The sequence below is a fragment of the Ranitomeya imitator genome, chromosome 1 (genome assembly GCF_032444005.1).
Source record: "Ranitomeya imitator isolate aRanImi1 chromosome 1, aRanImi1.pri, whole genome shotgun sequence".
Lineage (NCBI taxonomy): Eukaryota > Metazoa > Chordata > Amphibia > Anura > Dendrobatidae > Ranitomeya > Ranitomeya imitator.
Genome location: NC_091282.1, coordinates 802,834,313 through 802,855,468, shown reverse-complemented (window position 1 = coordinate 802,855,468; position 21,156 = coordinate 802,834,313). Strand labels below are relative to the sequence as shown.

At 45.9% G+C, this 21,156-nt stretch overlaps 1 protein-coding gene across 1 annotated transcript in view; it reads right to left on the bottom strand.

Moving 5' to 3' along the window:
• Positions 1-118: 118 nt before the first annotated feature.
• The window catches only part of CDKN3 (cyclin dependent kinase inhibitor 3), a 32,976-nt gene continuing 11,938 nt past the window's right edge, over positions 119-21,156 (bottom strand). Inside the window, 4 exon segments of the mRNA XM_069735764.1 lie at positions 119-161; positions 573-726; positions 10,336-10,437; positions 12,531-12,563. Of these exon segments, the coding sequence (XP_069591865.1) occupies positions 119-161; positions 573-726; positions 10,336-10,437; positions 12,531-12,563 (332 nt within the window).

The window sequence follows — 21,156 nt, the reverse complement described above, 5'->3', positions numbered from 1 at the left end:
CAGGATGGGGCACTGCACAAAAGAACTTTTCTTCCTCTGAATATCCAAGGACTGGAAACGGACTTTTATCCCAAGTCATGTGACAAGGCTCGTTAGTCTATATTGACTTGTAGGATTGCTACTTCCAATAGGTGGCGCTAGCGTTCAAGTCCTCTTCCTCTCTGAAGAGACAATTTGCATAGTCCATAGAGGGTACCAGCAAATGGCATCTGAGTGTGATTACTTCAGGGCACATCGTCTGTTTCAGTAAGTGAATAGCAGCTGTACAACGGCACCCGCAGGTGTATATTTCCCAAACTTATTAGGGTGGGGTCACACATACGCGAGATATGGCCGAGCCTCGCAGGTGAAAACCAAGCTCTGGCGCCGGCACTCCAGAGCGGAGCGTGCAGCCGTACAGCAACACATGGAGCTGCACGCTCCGCTCTGGAGTGGCGGCGCCAGAGCTGCGATTTCACCTGTGAGACTCGGCCGTATCTCGCATATGTGTGATCCCGGCCTTAAAAAGAGAACCATACATTTGCTAATCGGTTCTTGTGGAAAAATGGGAAAGGAAACCAGCAAGCACCCACCTGTTAAAGAATCCGAAACAAAACAGGAAGGTAAAAGTTAACAGTTCTGATTCAGGATATGTGGATGAGCGCAGAGCGTCTTCATCTGGGCAGGGATTGTCTGGATGACGGTGGGACATGTTCTCACAGACTGCGTATACAAAGTTGTATTGTTGGAAGAGAAAAAGAAATGTATATTTCACGCGACCTAGACCACTACCTTACACTAATTAAATTTCAGATCAGGTGAGATGATTTTTTCTATTCGCCACGACAGCACCCACTAGAGAGAGAGAGGGGATCCGCCCCTAGGAACAGGAAACCTACAGAGAGATAAAAGGGGCGGCCCCCCCCTCGCTCCTCAGTTGGTTTCCTGTTCCCAAGGAGGGAACCCTCAGAGAGAATCTCTGCAGCTAAGAAGAGGAAAAGCTCGCCTGGAACACAGCCTGTACGTCTCTGTTGAGCGACAGGGGCCCCAGAGCGAGCATCAGAGACGGGGGTTCCTGTTGGTTCCCCCCTCATCTGGATGCATCAGCATGCCGGGATTACAACAGTCTCCCTGTTGGGAGACCGTTGGTTTTTGCTCCACTGCCTAAAGAATCCCCGTCAGCACACCAAGTAAGTGACGCTATAGAAAGCGCTTACCCTCCGGCCACAGTGGGGCATGAACGGCCGCGGTAGCAGGAGCTTCTCTTCCTCTGCAGCATAGAAGGAAGACGCGCGAGCGCACATGCAGGCGCTGTATGGTCGGCGTACCCGGATGTAAAGGCAACTTCCGGGTATGCGGGGTCAGCTGAGCATGCTGGCGTGGACGCTTGGCGCTCAACAGCGGTGGAGAGGACCAATAAAGTTGGTCAGGTAAAAAAAAAAAAAAAAAAAAAAGGGGGGAGGAAACATGGGGGCGTGTATCCCTTGTAAGAACGGCTCTATATAAGGCTGGAGACACATGGCACTGTGCGCACCATGTCGTCTCAGGAAGATATTGAGCGCCCACTGGAGGTTGTAATCCTGCCTAGTGGTGATGCTAATAAGAAAATCAGCGGACACTCAAAAATGAGTGATTCCACGGATAAATCAGGGAAAAAATCGTCCCGTTCCAAACCCCAGGCCGACCAGACAACTCTGCAGCCGGTATATGTTTTGTTTTCCGGATAAGTGTATATATAGCTTCATATCTCTTACAGTAGTCTCCTCTGCTTGTGTCTTTTTTATAGGCTAAGCGGACGTCAAAATCTAAACATAAGCAGTGTAAGATATGTAATGAGCCCCTACCTGACTCATATATTAAGGAGCTATGTCAACATTGCATTGATAACACTTTACAGCAGGAGAGTTCGGTCAGGATGAATGACATACGTCTCATGATCCGGGAAGAGCTTCAGTCCTTGAGGGGTAGTCCGGCGGTTAATATGGAAAGGAGAAGTAGAAGGACTCTTTCACCTATAGCCGACACATCAGCAGAAAGTGGAGAGGTGGACTCAGACATCTCTCAGAGATTGGATTCCTCGGAGGAGGAAGATTATGTCTGTTTTCCTACAGACAATGTAAATAATTTGGTTAAAGCTGTAAGAGGAACAATGGGGGTGTCAGAGTCTAAAGATCCCCAGACACCACAGGACATCATGTTCGCAGGTTTATCGCAGCGAAAGGGCCAAGTATTCCCTGTGAATCAGGCCATTAAAGACCTTGTTAAAAAAGAATGGGCTAAAGGACAGAAGGGCTTTGTACCGGTATCATGTAAGAGGCGGTACCCCTTTGATGATGAGGACTTGGCAGTTTGGTCAAAAATACCTAAAGTGGATGCGGCTGTAGCATCAACTTCTCGCCGATCCTCCTTACCCGTAGAGGATGCGGGCTCCTTGCCTGACCCCATGGATAGAAAATCAGACGCTCTGCTTAAGAGGTCATGGGAAGCTTGTGTCACGGCATTTAAACCGGCGATCTCAGCCACGTCCACTAGTAGATCTATGCTGGTCTGGCTGGAGCAGTTGGACCAAAATATTAAGAGTGGTGTATCTAGGGACAAACTACGTGCCTCTATTCCTTTGATTAAGGGGGCGGCAGCCTTCATTTCTGATGCCTCTATAGACTCTCTCCGCCTAGCAGCCAGAACAGCCAGCCTCACTAATACGGCACGGCGCGCTTTATGGTTAAAGAATTGGAAAGGGGATGCCCAGTCCAGGGCTAAATTGTGTACTATACCCTGCCAGGGTGAGTACCTCTTTGGAACGGTCTTAGATGAAATTCTCACTAAGGCAGGTGAAAGGAAGAAGGGGTTCCCTAATCCCTTTATTCCTTCTTACAGAAGGGCGTTCAAGAAGCCACCATTCGGAAGGAAGGGAGGCTTCAGGGACCGATGGAATAACAAGGATTTCAAACAAAGAGGAAATTTGTTCAATAAACGGCCCTTCAAGCCAGCAGATAAATTCCGCTGATTATATTTCACCGGTGGGAGGAAGACTAAAACAATTTAGTAAGCAGTGGAAAAACATAACGGTTAATCCATGGGCCATTGATTTAATATCTTCAGGCCTCACATTAGACTTTATTAGAAGGCCTCCGGACTCCTTCCTCCTTACCACCTTAAGATCCAGGCCTCAACAAGAGGCACTTGAAACCGAAGTTAAATCCCTCTTACTCAAACAAGTGCTGGTAGAGGTTCCATCTTCCCAGATAGGGAGGGGATTTTACTCTCCCTTATTTCTGATTAGTAAGCCGGATGGCTCTTTCAGAACTATAATTAACTTGAGAAAACTGAACTCCTTTATAAGACCCAAAACATTTAAAATGGAATCCATACGTTCGGCCATAAAAAATCTATTTCCGAACTGTTACATGGTAGTATTGGATCTAAAAGATGCTTATTACCATATTCCTATACACCATTTACATCAGCAATTTCTTCGAGTAGCAGTTTGTATAGAAGGGCAAATTCGTCATCTACAATACCGGGCAATGCCCTTCGGTTTATCTATGGCCCCAAGGGTTTTTACAAAATTGCTACTGGAAGTAATGTCCTTTTTACGGATAAAAGATACCTTGGTCATTCCGTATTTGGATGACCTATTGATTGTAGGTAAGAACTCCCTACAGTGTGAGCAGAGGTTACAGGAGGTAGTGTCATCGTTACAAAACCTGGGCTGGCTGGTTAATTGGGAAAAATCTAGACTCCAGCCAGTAACGTGTCAGAAATTCCTTGGGCTCCTTCTAGATTCAGTTGACCAGATTTGCAAGCTTCCTGAGGATAAGAAAACTTCCATATTCGATAAAGTGTCCTTAGCGATCAGAAAGCGTAGTATGTCATTAAGAAATGTCATGTCACTATTAGGTTCTCTAACATCGTGCATTCCTGCGGTCCAGTGGGCGCAGTTCCATACTAGGCATCTACAAAAATTTGTATTGGATGAGGACATTAAAAATAGAGGATGTCTGGATAAAACAGTTTTCCTAACGTCAGAAGTAGTACACTCCCTTATGTGGTGGTTGAATCGGAAAAATCTTTCGAGAGGGGTTCTATGGGTAATCACTCCTTCTAGTATAGTGACCACAGACGCTAGTCCTGAAGGCTGGGGGGCACATTTTCAGGATCAATGGGTCCAGGGTATTTGGTCCAGTTCAGAACTTAATAATTCCTCAAATGTCAAAGAGTTGAGGGCTATATACTACTCCCTACTTCACTTTCTTCCTCAGCTCAGCGGCTCACACACAAGAGTATTCTCCGACAACACCACTGCGGTGGCGTATCTGAACCATCAAGGAGGTACAAGGTCGGACAAACTCAGAAAAGTGGCTTCAGACATCATGGACTTGGCCGAAGGCCATCTGCTATCCTTGTCAGCAGTGCACATCAGAGGCATAGACAATTTTCATGCCGATTTCCTCAGCCGTCACACTCTTCATCAGGGAGAATGGATGCTGAACAGGAAGATTTTCAGATTAATAACAGCTCGATGGGGTGTTCCTCAAATAGACTTATTCGCCACAAGAGCCAACCGTCAGGTCAGGAGGTTTGCCTCTCTATGCAGGGAGGACAAGCCGGACATACTCGATGCCCTCCAAGTACCATGGACATTCGACCTGGCCTATGCTTTCCCCCCATGGAATCTATTACCTATAGTAATAAGAAAAATAAGGGAGGAAGGCGCAAGAGTTCTGTTAATAGCCCCATTCTGGCCCAAAAGGCCATGGTTCTCATGGCTGAGGGCGATGTCAGTGTCAGACCCGTGGATTCTACCTCAGTCCAAGGACTTGCTCTCTCAGGGACCATTCCTCCATCCTCAGGCAAAGGGCATGAACCTGACTGCCTGGAGTTTGAGAGGCAGTTACTAAGTATAAGGGGGTTTTCTAGTGGGTTAATTAACACTCTTATGAAGAGTAGAAAACCTTCAACTACTAGAATTTATGTTAGAATTTGGAGAAAATTTCTTCAATTCCATACTTCACAACTTTCATCTGAAGTTCCTATATTTCCAGTGTTGGAATTTCTACAAAGGGGTTTGGAATTAGGACTCTCCGTAAGCACTCTGAAGGTCCAGGTTTCAGCTTTAGGAGCTCTTTTTAATTATGATGTTGCGGGTAATAGGTGGATATCCCGATTCATATCGGCCTGTGAGCGTTCAAGACCAATTAGCATACCGCAGGTACCTCAGTGGGATTTATCCATAGTCCTGGAAGCATTGACACAGCCACCGTTTGAGCCTCTCCATACAGCCTCACTAAAAAATATTTCTTTGAAAACGGTATTGTTAGTGGCATTAGTTTCTGCTAGAAGAGTGAGTGATCTCCAGGCATTATCTATAGATCCTCCCTTTTTATCTGTAACATCAGATAGGATAATTTTGAAAACAGACCCTTGTTATCTTCCTAAAGTAGCCACTACTTTTCATAGAACCCAGGAGATCTTGTTACCTACCTTTTATGAGAACCACTCAACTCCAGAAGAAGAAAGACTTCATACCCTAGATGTTAAAAGGACTGTCCTGACCTATTTAGAGAGAACTAGGGACTGGAGGAAGAGTAGGGCTCTCTTTGTGTCTTTCCAGGGTAAAACCAAAGGTACCAGAGTGACAAAGAACACATTATCTCGCTGGATCAGAGAGGCCATAATCCTGGCGTATAAAGCTGGAGGGAAAGATCCTCCAATGCATGTGGGAGCGCACTCTACAAGAGCCTTGTCGACTTCCTGGGCAGAAAGGGCGAATGTGCCAATAGACCTTATATGTAAGGCTGCAACTTGGTCTTCACCTAATACCTTCTATAAACATTATAGATTAGATCTATCCTCTGCTTCTGATCTGACTTTTGGGGTATCGGTCCTTGACTCAGTAAACCCACCCAGTCTATAGTCTCTGAAATTCTCTCTAGTGGGTGCTGTCGTGGCGAATAGAAAATACCGGATTACGTACCGGTAATGCTCTTTTATAGAGCCCACGACAGCACCCGTTCACATCCCTCCCTTTTCTGTATATAGTCGCACGTGGTGCTTCTTTGGTGAGGTGTAAATATTAGAAGAAAGTAGCATAAGGTTGTAAATATGTATATATATATGGATATACCTGAACCTGTTAACTAAAACCTGGCGGCGGTTCCTCCTATTCTCTGTAAAACAACTGAGGAGCGAGGGGGGGGCCGCCCCTTTTATCTCTCTGTAGGTTTCCTGTTCCTAGGGGCGGATCCCCTCTCTCTCTCTAGTGGGTGCTGTCGTGGGCTCTATAAAAGAGCATTACCGGTACGTAATCCGGTATTTTTTTTCTTTTATGTAAAGGAAAATTAAACTTTAGAAGGAGTCTTCTCAACTTTTAGGTTCCAAGTTTACAGCTGCAGTGCCTGGCATGACCACAATTTTCTATACCAGAACCAAAAAGCTTTAAATTATATATAATAATAATCTTTATTTATATAGCGCCAACATATTCCGCAGCGCTTTACAGTTTAACAGTTTCAAACACAAAAGTCATAAGTAACAACGTTAACAATACAATAATTAATGCAAAATAAGACGACCCTGCTCGTGAGAGCTTACAATCTACAATGAGGAGGGGGAGATGCAAAGTACAGGTGTGTATTTACAATGATGTATTTACAATGATGGTCCAGCCATCTTCAGGAGGTGGGGGATAGATGGGGATAGTGAATGGGCTACACACACACAAACATAACATAACTTTGATTAGTGAACGTGATAGGCCGCTCTGAACAAATGTGTTTTGAGCGAGCGCCTAAAACTATGCAAATTATGGATGGTCCTAATATCTTGGGGTAGAGCATTCCAGAGGATTGGCGCAGTACGGGAGAAGTCTTGGAGTCGGGAGTGGGAGGTACGGATTAGTGCAGAGGTTAATCGAAAGTCATTTGCAGAGCGCAGTGGTCTGTTAGGCTGATAGACAGAAATGAGGGAGGAGATGTAAGGGGGTGCCGCACTGTGGAGAGCTTTGTGGGTGAGAACAAGTACTTTGAATTGTATCCTGTAATGAATGGGTAGCCAGTGTAATGACTGGCGAAGAGCGGACGCGTCCGAGTAACGATTAGCCAGATGGACGACCCTGGCTGCTGCATTAAGGATGGACTGGAGAGGGGAAAGTCGAGTGAGGGGGAGGCCAATTAATAGAGCGTTACAGTAGTCCAGGAGGGAGTAGATCAGGGCGACAGTGAGGGTTTTAGCTGTCTCCATGGTGAGAAAAGAGCGGATTCTAGAGATGTTCTTTAGGTGTAAGCGGCACGAACGGGCAAGAGATTGTATATGGGAGGTGAAGGAGAGATCGGAGTCAAACAACACCCAGACAGCGCGCCTGCTGCCGGGGTGTTGTTATGGTGCCACCCACGGAGAGGGAAATGTCAGATTTAGGGAGGTTAGTAGATGGTGAGAGCAGAAGAAGTTCAGTTTTGGAGAGGTTGAGTTTCAGATAGAGAGCGGACATGATGTTGGAGACTGCGGACAGACAGTCAGTGGCGTTCTGTAGTACAGCGGGGGTAAGGTCAGGGGATGACGTATATAGTTGTGTGTCGTCGGCATAAAGATGGTACTGAAAGCCAAATCTGCTGATGGTCTGTCCAATTGGGGCCGTGTAGAGAGAGAACAGAAGGGGGCCAAGGACTGAGCCCTGAGTTACCCCAACATTGAGAGGAAGAGGAGCCAGAGAACAGAACACTGAAGGAGCGGTCAGAAAGGTAGGAGGAGAACCAGGAGAGAGCAGTGTCCTTAATGCCTAGTGACTGGAGCCTAGAGAGAAGGAGAGGGTGGTCAACAGTGTCAAAAGCTGCAGAAAGGTCGAGAAGAATGAGCAGAGAGTGGTCACCATTACGTTTTGCTGTCAGAAGGTCATTGGTCACTTTGATGAGTGCAGTTTCTGTTGAATGTAGGGGGCGGAAACCGGACTGTGAAGGGTCTAGGAGGGAGTGAGTGGAGAGGTAACGGGTAAGGCGGGAGTATATCAGGCGCTCCAAGAGTTTAGAGATGAAGGGGAGATTGGAGACCGGTCTGTAGTTGTTTGTGCAGGATGGGTCGAGGGTGGGTTTCTTTAGTAATGGAGTAATGATAGAGTGTTTGAAGGAGGAGGGGAAAATGCCAGAGGAGAGGGAGAGATTAAAGATTGTAGTTAGGTGACTTGTGACAACTGGAGAGAGAGACTGGAGGAGATGTGAGGGAATGGGGTCGGTAGTGCATGTAGTCAGAAGAGGAGAGGAGCTTGGAGACTTCTTCTGTGATGGGATCGAATGTGGAGAGTGAGCCAGGGGCAATGAGGGGAGGGATGGGAGTCACTGAACTTAGTTGTTGGGAGCGGATTTCCTGACGGATATTGTCTATTTTCTCTATAAAGTGGGAGGCCAGGTCACCAGCACAAATATCTGTGATAGGGGCTTGTGCTTTTGGCCTGAGGAGGGAGTGAAAGGTGTCAAAAAGTTTTTTGGGGTTGTTGGATAGTGAGGAGATCAGAGTGGTAAAGTAGGTCTGTTTAGCGAAGTGAAGCGCAAAGTTATAGGTCCTTAACATAAATTTGAAGTGTATGAAGTCTTCTGGTGTGCGTGTTTTCCTCCATAAGCGTTCAGCACACCTAGAGCATCGCTGGAGAAATCGGGTTTGCGATGTAAGCCAGGGCTGTTTTATTCTGTGTTTGGAGGTTCTGAGGGTGAGGGGAGCTACTTGGTCAAGGGTGCTTCTAAGAGTGTCATTGAAGTGATGTACAGCCAGATCAGGACAGGAAAAGGAAGAGATTGGGGACAATGATGAGCGTAGGGAGTCTGAAAGTGTAAGAGGGTTAATGGCTTGTAGATTTCTGACTGGATGGTGTGTAGGAGGGTGCTGGGGTGAGCGAGGATATGTGAGTGTGAAGGAGAGAATGTTGTGGTCAGAGAGGGGAAGTGGTGAGTTATCTAGGTAGGAGATTGAGCAGAGCCGGGCAAAAACCAGGTCCAGGGTGTTACCGTCTTTGTGTGTTTCAGAGGTTGAGAGCTGTGAGAGGCCGAGAGAAGTGGTTAGTGACAGAAGCTGGGATGCAGATGTGGAAGTGGGGCTGTTAATGGGGATGTTGAAGTCTCCCAGGATAAGGGTTGGTAGTTCTGAGGACATGAAGTGCGGCAGCCAGGCAGAGAAATGGTCCAGGAAGCGGGTGGGTGAGCCTGGGGGCCGGTATATGACCGCTACTCTGAGGGAGAGGGGACGAAAGAGCCTGATTGTGTGGACCTCAAAAGAAGGGAATGAGAGTGATGGAACTGAGGGGATGACCTGGAAAGTGCATTGTGGGGACAGGAGTATGCCAACTCCACCACCAGGTCTGTTTGTTGGTCTCGGGGAATGGGAGAATTGTAAGCCACCATGGGTAATGGCAGCAGGAGAGACAGTGTCAGAATCCTGAATCCAGGTTTCCGTGAGGGCCAGCAGATTCAGAGAGTTTTTCAGAAAGTAATTGTGCAGGAAAGGAAGCTTGTTACATACAGACCGTGGATTCCAAAGGGCACAATTAAAAGAAGGAGGAGATGAAGGAGTGCAAATAATATTAGTAAGATTATTAAGGTTTCGATGTGAGGTAGGGTAGGGGTTGAGGTTGGTGGATGGTGGACCGGGGTTTGGGGAGATGTCTCCTGATATCAGCAGGAGTAGGAAGATAAAAAGCAAGTAGCTTTTGGGATTGTATGAAGTTTTTTTATGCAGTCTGTTTGGGTAAGATGGACTGAGGTTTTTCAGGAAGGTGAGAAGTGCATGGGAGCTGTACATGGGAGAGGGAACGAGAGAGGAGCTGATGTATATGAGTCGTGATGGAGGGGGGATTGGGCGGTGAATGTGGATTGCAAGGGAACATAGGAGGATAGGAATAAAGCACATGGATAGAGGGGAGTGCAGAGTGTTGGTTACCTGACTCCTGCCCTGACTAACTGCCATGGAATAACTGCGGTATCACGACGCTTATCTTCTGTGACGCTTTGCTTCTGGGACGCTAGCGTGCACCCCCACTTGCGTGTGTATGACTATTGACTATGAAGCTGTGAGGTCCAGGCCAGATAACCACTTTCAGGTCCGGCTATATGGAAAGTAAAGTATGGTCGTTTGAACGCACCCTCAGGCTCCGTTCACACAGGCCTTCAGAACATGTAATTGAGATGCCACCTCTAGTATAACTTCAAGGGATGAATGTCTCCCAGAAAACGGTGGAATAAGACAAAATGATACTACTGAGATGGTGAACATGAACGGTTTATTTTACTGACACATTATGTGCAAGTTGGATCTAAAGTGGATATTAACATGAAGAAAAACAATGGCGCAATGCAACAAAGAATCGGTTTACCTTAATGGTTTGTATGGCTCCTGGACCCCGTGCAGCCCGAACCAAATGTATTGCTTCCTCTGGTGTCGTTTTCTCATCCATCTGAAGAAACCGACATGCTGCGACTGCAAGAAAACAAACCAGATCACAGCTTTTCTATAGCAGAGGGTGAATGCTCACTGTTCTACCAGTGTCTTTATGATATGATGCTCAGTCTGGGCTTCTCACAGCTGCATCCCCATCTACTGTTACTGTATTAGTCTGGGTAGATTTATTGGGGAAAAGGTTTCTGGATATTTACCCTCTACCAGCAGTGACATGTTAACCCCTTAATAACAGCTAATACGTCTTTTAACTGACCTGAGATATAAGAGAATAGCCTCCCCATACAGGTGACAATCCAGCATCTGTCGGCTGTACACTATAGCTGACAACTCGCTGTATCAGCCACGATCCGTGTTTGCACCATCCAAATCTGTTTAACCCCTTAGATGCTGCTGTCAATAGTGACTACATCATTATAAATGGATAACAGAGTGTGGGGGCTTCCTCTTTATCCCAATCGGTGCCCTCAGATCATGATTGTGTGGTCCTGATTTTTGCCATGGCAATTGATGACCAAATAGTGGCCTTAAGGCCCCTTCACATTAAGCGACGCTGCAGCGATACCGACAACGATCCGGATCGCTGCAGCGTCGCTGTTTGGTCGCTGGAGAGCTGTCACACAGACTGCTCTCCAGCGACCAACGATGCCGGTAACCAGAGTAAACATCGGGTAACTATGCGCAGGGCCGCGCTTAGTAACCCGATGTTTACCCTGGTTACCATCCTAAAAGTAAAAAAAAACAAACAGTACATACTTACCTACAGCCGTCTGTCCTCCAGCGCTGTGCTCTGCACTCCTCCTGTACTGTCTGTGAGCACAGCGGCCGGAAAGCAGAGCGGTGACGTCACCGCTCTGCTTTCCGGCTGACCGACGCTCACAGCCAGTACAGGAGGAGTGCAGAGCACAGCGCCGGGGACAGACAGCGGTAGGTAAGTATGTACTGTTTGTTTTTTTTTACTTTTAGGATGGCAACCAGGGTAAACATCGGGTTACTAAGCGCGGCCCTGCGCTTAGTTACCCGATGTGTACCCTGGTTACCAGTGAAGACATCGCTGGATTGGTGTCACACACGCCGATCCAGCGATGTCTCCAGGGAGTCCAGCGACGAAACAAAGTTCTGGACTTTATTCAGCGACCAACGATCTCCCAGCAGGGGCCTGATCGTTGGTCGCTGTCACACATAACGATTTCATTAACGATATCGTTGCTACGTCACAAAAAGCAACGATATCGTTAACAATATCGTTATCTGTGAAGGTACCTTTAGAGTCTGACGGCTGTAGAAATCTGTTCAGAAGTTAGCGGCATTTAGGTGGTAAAAACACACATTTTCATTTCTGTCATACAACTTTGCATTAATTCCTGTAAAGCACCTGAAGGGTTAATAAACTACCTGACACCAGTTTTCGATATGTCACTGGGTGCGTTTTTAAAATGGTATCACGTTTGGGGGTTTCCCAATATATGAGACCCCTAAAGTCACTTCAAACATGGATAAGTCCCTAAAAAAAATAAATTTAGTAAATTTGCTTGAAAAAATGAAAAATTGCTGCGACATTTTTAAACCTAAAATGCTAACAAAATAAAATAACATTTTACAAATGATGCTGATGTAAAGCCGACATGTGGGAAATGTTATTTATTAATGGTTTGCTGTGGTATGATCAACTGGATTTAAAGGGATAGCAATTTTCAAAATTTGAATGATTAATTTTTTATCATTTTTCTCAATTTTTTTTATATTTTTTATAAACACAAAACATATTGACCTAAATTTACCATCATCATAAAGTATAATGTGTCATGAAAAAACAGTCTCAAAATCACTGGGATTTGTTGAAGCGTTGTAGAGTTATTACCACATAAAGTGACACTGGTCAGATTTCAAAAATTTGGCTCCGTCACTAAGGGGTTAAACTTCTACTCCTCTTTTAGTAAAGTTACATCTTTTCCCATGTACCACCGATTTTATGCAAAACCCTCCACAATGCCTGTGTCTGTCGATACATCCAGAAGTCAACTATTGAGCTGTGCATGATGAAGACCTGTTTGTGAAAATGCAAAACAAAAGATGTGATTTTGTGAAACCGCATCATCTGGAGTAGCACTTACTAATACAAGAACGTCCCAGACCACCATAACAGCTGCAAAAATAAAATAAGTAATTAGTATGGAGAAAAGTAGAGATAGAAGATGCTGCTTCCTACAGGTGAGTTACAGGAAAAATCAGTGTGCAACATCAGGCAATTAAACATTCACACCATACAAATCTATTCTTCACTATCAGCCATATACAGTAAGTATTAGGCCGGGGTCACAATATCAGTATTTGGTCAGTATTTTACATCAGTATTTGTAGCCAAAACCAGGAGTGGGTGATAAATGCAGAAGTGGTGCATATGTTTCTATTATACTTTCCCTCTATTTGTTCCACTCCTGGTTCTGACTCACAAATACTGATCTAAAATACTGACCAAATACTGCTAGTGTGACGGCAGCCTAAGTGTGAGAAAATGTCTGATGACTGCACAAGTAACAATGTGGCAATATTATTACTGACCTAATTATTTACAGGGGTTGTTCTCCTTCAGGAAATATTGGCCCTGGGTGCATAGAAAACAAGCAGTGCTATACGCCTTAGTCACCGATGCGTCGCCTCCACTGCTGACATCATGGGGGGAGTTAACTTAGCGGTATTGATGAGCGAGTATGCTCAAGTGCTGATAGTATTAGAGCAGGCCGAAGATGCTCTGGGGTCACACTTGCAAGTGCAATGCGAAAAACTCGCACGAGTCTCTCGCATCAATACCTGGTCGCCAGCACTCAGGAATGGAGCATGTGGCTGCATAGAAATACATGCAACCGCACACTCTGGTCCTGAGTGCCAGCGGCAGTGCCAGGTATTGATGTAAGAGACTCATTCGAGTTTCTCGCATTGCACTTGCAAGTGTGACCCCGGCCTATGTTTGAGTCTCTGTTGCATGTCTCGCGGCTGTTTTATAGTATTAGAGCGTGCCAAAGATGCTCTATATTTGAGTTGACTTGGCTGCATGTCTCGTGGCTGTTCGACACAGGCAGCTATGGCGACTCAAGCATAGTGTTAGAGCGTGCCGAAGATGCTCTATTAGCGCGTGAGCGTGCTCGCTTATCACTACTCGGCTGCTCTTCCAGTGTAGCCTGAGTGCCCCAATCTGAGCCACAGAGCTCACTGACTGGCTGCCAATATGAGGTCAGCTGCGCGTGTACTGCCAGACACCAGAAGCTGCAGAGAAAACGTTGATGAACATTTTTAACAAATTGCACCTGAGGACCAATATTTCTTGGAAGGGGACAATTCGTTTTTGCAGTATTTAAAATAGAATTTACATGTGACAAGTTTAGTGGATCTTGCTAGACTCCTCTTGGCTGCTTTACTTTGCATCATTTTGAACCTAAATATTCGTGAATGCCCTTAAAACTGAAATCCAGCTCTACTCACTTGCACAACATTGGTAGAGGAGTAAGACCAGTGACATCACGTCTACAAATGAACCAGGAGTATCGTCAGCACGCAAAGTAAATATGTGATGGTGCGTGGCAGGAAGATCATAAATTGTAGAGTAACTAATCATGGCACTTAATTTGCATTTCAAGAAAACGCTTATGTACAGTAGAGGCCTAGGTTTCGGCCACTCCAAGACCTTGGACACTGGGGTTGTCAGCGGGGGCCCTGGTCCGGTAGCCGAAACCGCATGGACCAGGGAGCATCCCACCGAACCCCCGCTATCCTTTTAATGTGGGCATAACGCTACTCAAACAACACAGGGTAAGGGTAAAACTGGCAATACTTTGTTGAACCACAAAACAGGCAACACAGAACAGTCCCGCACAATACCCCAAATTGTGCACATTACAGAGTCTCCCTTCCGCTGACCCACTGGGATAAGAGCAGTTGTTACTTAAGAGCTCCCAGGGTTGACCACCCCACCTGGGGCACACAGAGAGGAGGTAACAGCAAGCTTAGGAGGATGACAGTCTATTCAGGTACAAGGGCAGTTGACCCGAGGGTCACAACCTGGCTTCTCAAAACATCTCTAGTTTAGTTTATATGGAGCTTTGACTTTCAGGAACCGGTATTTTGGTAGATTAGTTAATGTTTAGACCTTCGATCTAAATAATCTACAGTTGCATACCTATGTGTACCTACCCCCTTGCGTTGGATTGTCTTTTTTATTATTATTATTCTACTCTGCTCTGTTTGCAGAATTGTTGTGTTTATCTGTTTAATCTGAAATTTTTTTTTAATAAATATGATTCAGTAAAAAAAAACAAAAAAACATCTCTATGGAGCCAGGTGACTGGTGGGTCTGATTCCTGGCTTTCACAAACGTATCTATGGTTCAGCAATGGTCAGTGGAGCAGATCTGTATTCTTCCAGCCAGGGCTGTGGTCCCTTAAGCTGGCATCCTGTAGAATGACAAATCTGTGTCCCTCGTAATGGAGCAATGATGTCTTGGCTGCTGTCCTGTAGAGGGTCTCTGGTTCTTAGGATGTCTTTGCTGAATATCTGACTCATCTCATGTAACCTTTTTTTTATAGTTAACTCTTGTCCTGGGCCATTATTCACTGGTCAAGGAGAAGATGTGATGAGATTGACTCACATTGTTTGACCATCTAATCAATTTGCATAGTCTTTATTGCTCCTCTACTTTGCAAGTTAACAAACTGGCTGACCTGGAGAATGTGTAATCAACATATCAGCAAACATAATTGTTCAATGACCCTGCATGAAGGAGGTGTCAACATCTCAGACTCTTGACCAATTGATGGAAAAAACACAAATTGAAAAGTCAACATATAGATTAACCCCTTACCGGCATCGGACGTACTATACCGTCCGATGCCGGCTCCCCTGCTTTGATGCAGGGCTCCGCGGTGAGCCCGCACCAAAGCCGGGACATGTCAGCTGTTTTGAACAGCTGACATGTGCCCGTAATAGGCGCGGGCAGAATCGCGATCTGCCCGCACCTATTAACTAGTTAAATGCCGCTGTCAAACGCAGACAGTGGCATTTAACTACCGCTTCCGGCCGGGCGGCCGGAAATGACGTCATCGCCGACCCCCGTCACATGATCGGGGGTCGGCGATGCTTGTGAATGGTAACCATAGAGGTCCTTGAGACCTCTATGGTTACTGATTGCCCGTCGCTGTGAGCGCCACCCTGTGGTCGGTGCTCACAGCACACGTGCAATTCTGCTACATAGCAGCGATCAGCAGATCGCTGCTATGTAGCAGAGACGATCGTGCTATGCCTGCTTCTAGCCTCTCATGGAGGCTATTGAAGCAGGGCAAAAGTTAAAAAAAAAGTTTAAAAAAATGTGAAAAAAATAAAAAAAACATAAAAGTTTAAATCACCCCCCTTTCGCCCCAATCAAAATAAATCAATAAAAAAAATATCAAATCTACGCATATTTGGTATCGCCGCGCTCAGAATCGCCCGATCTATCAATTAAAAAAAAGTATTAACGTGATCGCTAAACAGCGTAGCGGGAAAAAAATTCGAAACGCCAGAATTACGTTTTTTTGGTCGCCGCGACATTGCATTAAAATGCAATAACGGGCGATCAAAAGAACGTATCTGCACCGAAATGCTATCATTAAAAATGTCATCTCGGCACGCAAAAAATAAGCCCTCAACCGACCCCAGATGATGAAAAATGGAGACGCTACGAGTATCGGAAAATGGCGCAACTTTTTTTTTTTTTTTTTTTAGCAAAGTTTGGAATTTTTTTTCACCACTTACATAAAAAATAACCTAGTCATGTTTGGTGTCTATGAACTCGTAATGACCTGGAGAATCATAATGGCAGGTCATTTTTAGCATTTAGTGAACCTAGCAAAAAAGCCAAACAAAAAACCAATGTGGGATTGCACTTTTTTTGCAATTTCACTGCACTTGGAATTTTTTTCCCGTTTTCTAGTACACGACATGCTAAAACCAATGATGTCGTTCAAAAGTACAACTCGTTCCGCAAAAAATAAGCCCTCACATGGCCAAATTGACGGAAAAATAAAAAAGTTATGGCTCTGGGAAGGAGGGGAGCGAAAAACGAACACGGAAAAACGAAAAATCCCCTGGTCATGAAGGGGTTAAGATAACATGCTGTGTCGTCGCACTTGGTCATGGTCTTTTTCTAAATATGTGCTCTCCAACTGATAGATATCTCCATGGAGAGAGTAAAGGTACCGTCACATTAAGCAATGCTGCAGCGATATAGACAACGATGCCGATCGCTGCAGCGTCGCTGGAGAGCTGTCACACAGACAGCTCTCCAGCGACCAACGATGCCGAAGTCTCCGGGTAACCAGGGTAAACATCGGGTTACTAAGTGCAGGGACGCGCTTAGTAACCCGATGTTTACCCAGGTTACCATGGTAAATGTAAAAAAAAAACCACTACTTACATTCCGGTGTCTGTCGCGTCCCCCGGCCTCAGCTTTCCTGCACTGTGTAAGCACCGGCTGTAAAGCAGAGCGGTGACGTCACCGCTGTGCTCTGCTTTACGGCCGGCCGGCGCTGACACAGTGCAGGGAAGCTGACGCCGGGGGACGCGACAGACACCGGAATGTAAGTATGTAGTGTTTTTTTTTTTTTTTTACATTTACAATGGTAACCAGGGTAAACATTGGGTTACTAAGCGCAGCCCTGCGCTAAGTAACCCGATGTTTACCCTGGTTACAAGTGAACACATTGCTGGATCGGCGTCACACACGCCGATTCAGCGATGTCAGCGGGTGATCCAGCGATGAAATAAAGGTCCACACTTTCAGCTCCGACCAGCGATGTCACAGCAGGATCCTGATCGCTGCTGCATGTCAAACATAACGATATCGCTATCCAGGACGCTGCAACGTCACGGATCGCTATCGTTATCGTTCTAAAGTTGCTCAGTGTGATGGCACCTTAAGACATCAGACAGTGTATATACACTACCCCAAAAAAGTAAAAGAGAACACAAAAATCCCACATCCTAGATATCACTGAATGAAATATCCCAGCTGCAAATCTTTATTCATTACATAGTGGAATGTGTTGAGAACAATAAAACATAAAAAAGATCAATCAAAATTAATATCCCATGGAGGTCTGGATTTGGAATGATACTCAAAATCAAAGTGTAAAATCAAATTACAGGCTGATAAAATTTCAGTGGAAATGCCACAAGACAAGGAAATGATGCTCAGTTGTGTGTGGCCTCCATGTGCCTGTATGACCTCCCTAAAATGCCTGGGCATGCTCCTGATGAGGCGGTGTATGATCTGAGGGATCTCCTCCCATACCTGGATTAAAGCATCAGTCAACTCCTGGACAGTCTGTCGTGCAGTGTAGCACTGGTGGATGGAACGAGACATGATGTCCAAGATGTGCTCGATTGGATTCAAGTCTGGGGAATGGGCGGGCCAGTCCATAGTTTAAATGCCTTCATCACGCAGGAACTGCTGACACACTCCAGCCACATGAGGTCTGGCATTATCATGCATCAGAAGGAACCCAGGGTCCAGTGCACCTGCATATGATCCCACAATGTGTCTGAGGATTTCATCCTGGTACCTAATGGTAGTGAGGGTACCTCTGGCTAGCACATGGAGGGCTTTGCAGCCCTCCAAAGAAATGCTTCCCTACACCATTACTGACCCACTGCTAAACCGGTAATGCTGCAGGATGTTTCAGGCAGTAGAACATTCTCCATGGCATCTCCAGACTGTCATATCTGTCACATGAGCTCAGTGTGATCCTGCTCCCATCCATAAAGAGCCAGAGTGCCAATGTCTAATCTGCCAATGTTGGTGTTCTCTGACAAATGCCAATCGCCGTGCACAGTGTTGGGCTGTTAGCACAACAGTACAACACCCACTTGTGGATGTCGGCCTCTCATAGCACCTTCATGGAGTCTGTTTCTGACAGTTTGAGCAGACACATGGATGTTAGTGGCCTGCCTGAGGTCATTCTGCAGGGCTCTGGCTCTGCTCCTCCTTGTTGTTGCCCTTTTACAGCCTCCTCCACATCTCTTGGTGTACTGGCCCGTCTCCTGGTATCTGGTCCATGTTTTGGACACTGTGCTGACAGACACAGCTACCCTTCTTGCCACAGCTTGCACTGATGTGCCATCCTGGATGAGCTGCACTATCTGAACTTCTGCGGGTTGTAGACACCGCATCATGCTACTGTACAGTACCTCTAGGGGTGAGGGCAATGATGAAATGCAAAATTAAACAAAAACAACAGCCAAAAGGATGAAAAAAGAGAAATGGTCTGTGTTAACCCCCTTTATAGGGGTTGTCTTGCTAATTGTCTAGTTTAGGTCGGATCGTTGTCTATATCGCTGCAGCGTCGCTGAGTGTGACGGTACCTTTACATCGGGGGCTTATCTACAGCATTACAGAATGCTGTAGATAAGCCCCTGATGACGGTGAGCTTACCTCACCATCGATTTTGGGGGTGACAGGTTCCCTTTAAGACTATAGTAGTGTTATACAACATTCAAAATGATCATTATTCTGGAAAATTTAATTTATACAAAATAATGAATTCTAGAGGAGGTGATAATGCAGAATTGAGCTCCTCTTGGCCGCAGGGCTAAGAAAATAAATATTCTTCACTAGGGAAAGATGTTAGATAAAATTAGAACTTGAGGCATTGCAGCGAATTAAACATCATTCCAGATTGTGCTGGATTCAATCAGATTATCCTCTACTGTGGGGCAAAGATTACAGAAAATGAACATTTACTAATGCAAAGGACCTCACAAGTGCAGGCAGGGGGCAAACATGAGCTATCAATTTCTCTCGTATATTAGAAAAATAAAGTTCTTCATTTGGGGAAATGCATGAGAAACTAGTGCAGACTAAGGCTACATTCACACATCTGGGTGTCACAGTCAGAGTACGGACCGGCTGCTAGTCTCCTGACCCCAACTCAACTGCCATAGGTGACACCCGCATGTGTGAATGTATCATAAAAAGTGTCCTCAGCAGCTAATTCATGGTATGTACCCTTATGCAACCAATTTTGTTTTAAAGTAAAAAAAAAATAAAAAAATGTGCAAATTGTCTATGTAGAAAAAATATTGTACCATTTGGTATTTCCATGGATGAAAACTACAATCATTAGCGGTATTCATTTCTCTATTTCCTCTACATAATTTTAGCATACAAATGGTATGACAAGACGTAGCAGACTGTCCGTAATCATTTCCTCTTGGCACGTACTGTATTAACCCCTTCATGACCCAGCCTATTTCTCTAGTCACCTTCCACGACGGCATATGGAGGTTGCCTCTTTGTCCTAATGGGGAACAGGAAATGGAGAGGTTAAAAGGCCCTCCCACCTCCCTCTCACCAGTGTCTTTCCTGTTCCCCATGGGACAGGAGAGGTTTACTTCATATGCAGTGGTGGCCGGTAACTACTACTACACAGGCTCTGCCTAATTATAAACCGGGCAGCATGGGGTCGTTTCTTACCTCCCCTTCCCGCTTATGCTGCTCCCGTCGCGCCGCGCTGCGGTGTCCTCGGGACCTGGTCCTAGCCTTCCCGCGCCCCCGTGAGGGCAAAGCAGGCTAGCGTTCCTATCCGGAGTCCTCCTGGAGCTCTCCGGTGTCCTCTCCTCCACATGCCGCTGGCGACCCGGAAGTGATCGCGCGCGTCACTTCCGGTCTTTTCTGGGCGCCCTGGAGGCACTTCCGCCGGCGGTATCTCGTGCAGGACGGCGTCCTCCACCCTGGACCATGGAGGGGAGGAGGAATTCCACAATCGCTGGGGGCTGGGACATGCCACAGAGCATAAAACCTGCCAGAAGACGTCGCAGGTAAGACTGTCCTATCATGGAGAGCAGTACCTGCCCTGCGCTTGCAGAGCCCAGCGCTGCCCCTGCCACAGTAAGTGCCGCAGGGACAAGGGGTCCTTAGAAAACTGCAAAAAAGAAGTGTGCCATCTGTAACATTAAGCTGCCACCATCTTGGGAGAAAAAACTCTGAAAAACACCAGTATACAGGCAAAGATGCTTACCTGTTCAAGGCCTCCAACAATTGCACTAACCAGGGTGCAGCGGACCCAAGTTAAGATGGCAAATACACAGGTGCAATAATACCGATAATGCAGCCACCCTACAATGAGGAATTGGCTGCTTGGTGCACCTGTGCAAACAAATAGTCTGTATGTGGCGTGTTCACACAGCAATGCAAAGTATATGGCTCAAAGCCTATTAATGACGCCATATAGCGGGCTTACCATAATGCATCCTGTGCGAACAGAGGCCACAGTGTACAGAGCCATCTAGGGCCCAGCCGCACCCTGGAAAAAATATACAGTGCACCAAAAACATAACAATGTATGCAAGGTATTGGTCGATATTATGGCCACAATATTTAAGCTGCCAACCCACGTCAAGGGTCCTTACATATTGGCAGTCCTAATCTAAAAAAACACCATAAGAGGAAAGACCTCCACTATTCTAAACAAAAAAACACCAGTATACAGGCAAAGATGCTTACCTGTTCAAGGCCTCCAACAATTGCACTAACCAGGGTGCAGCGGACCCAAGTTAAGATGGCAAATACACAGGTGCAATAATACCAATAATGCAGCCACCCTACAATGAGGAATTGGCTGCTTGGTGCACCTGTGCAAACAAATAGTCTGTATGTGGCGTGTTCACACAGCAATGCAAAGTATATGGCTCAAAGCCTATTAATGACGCCAT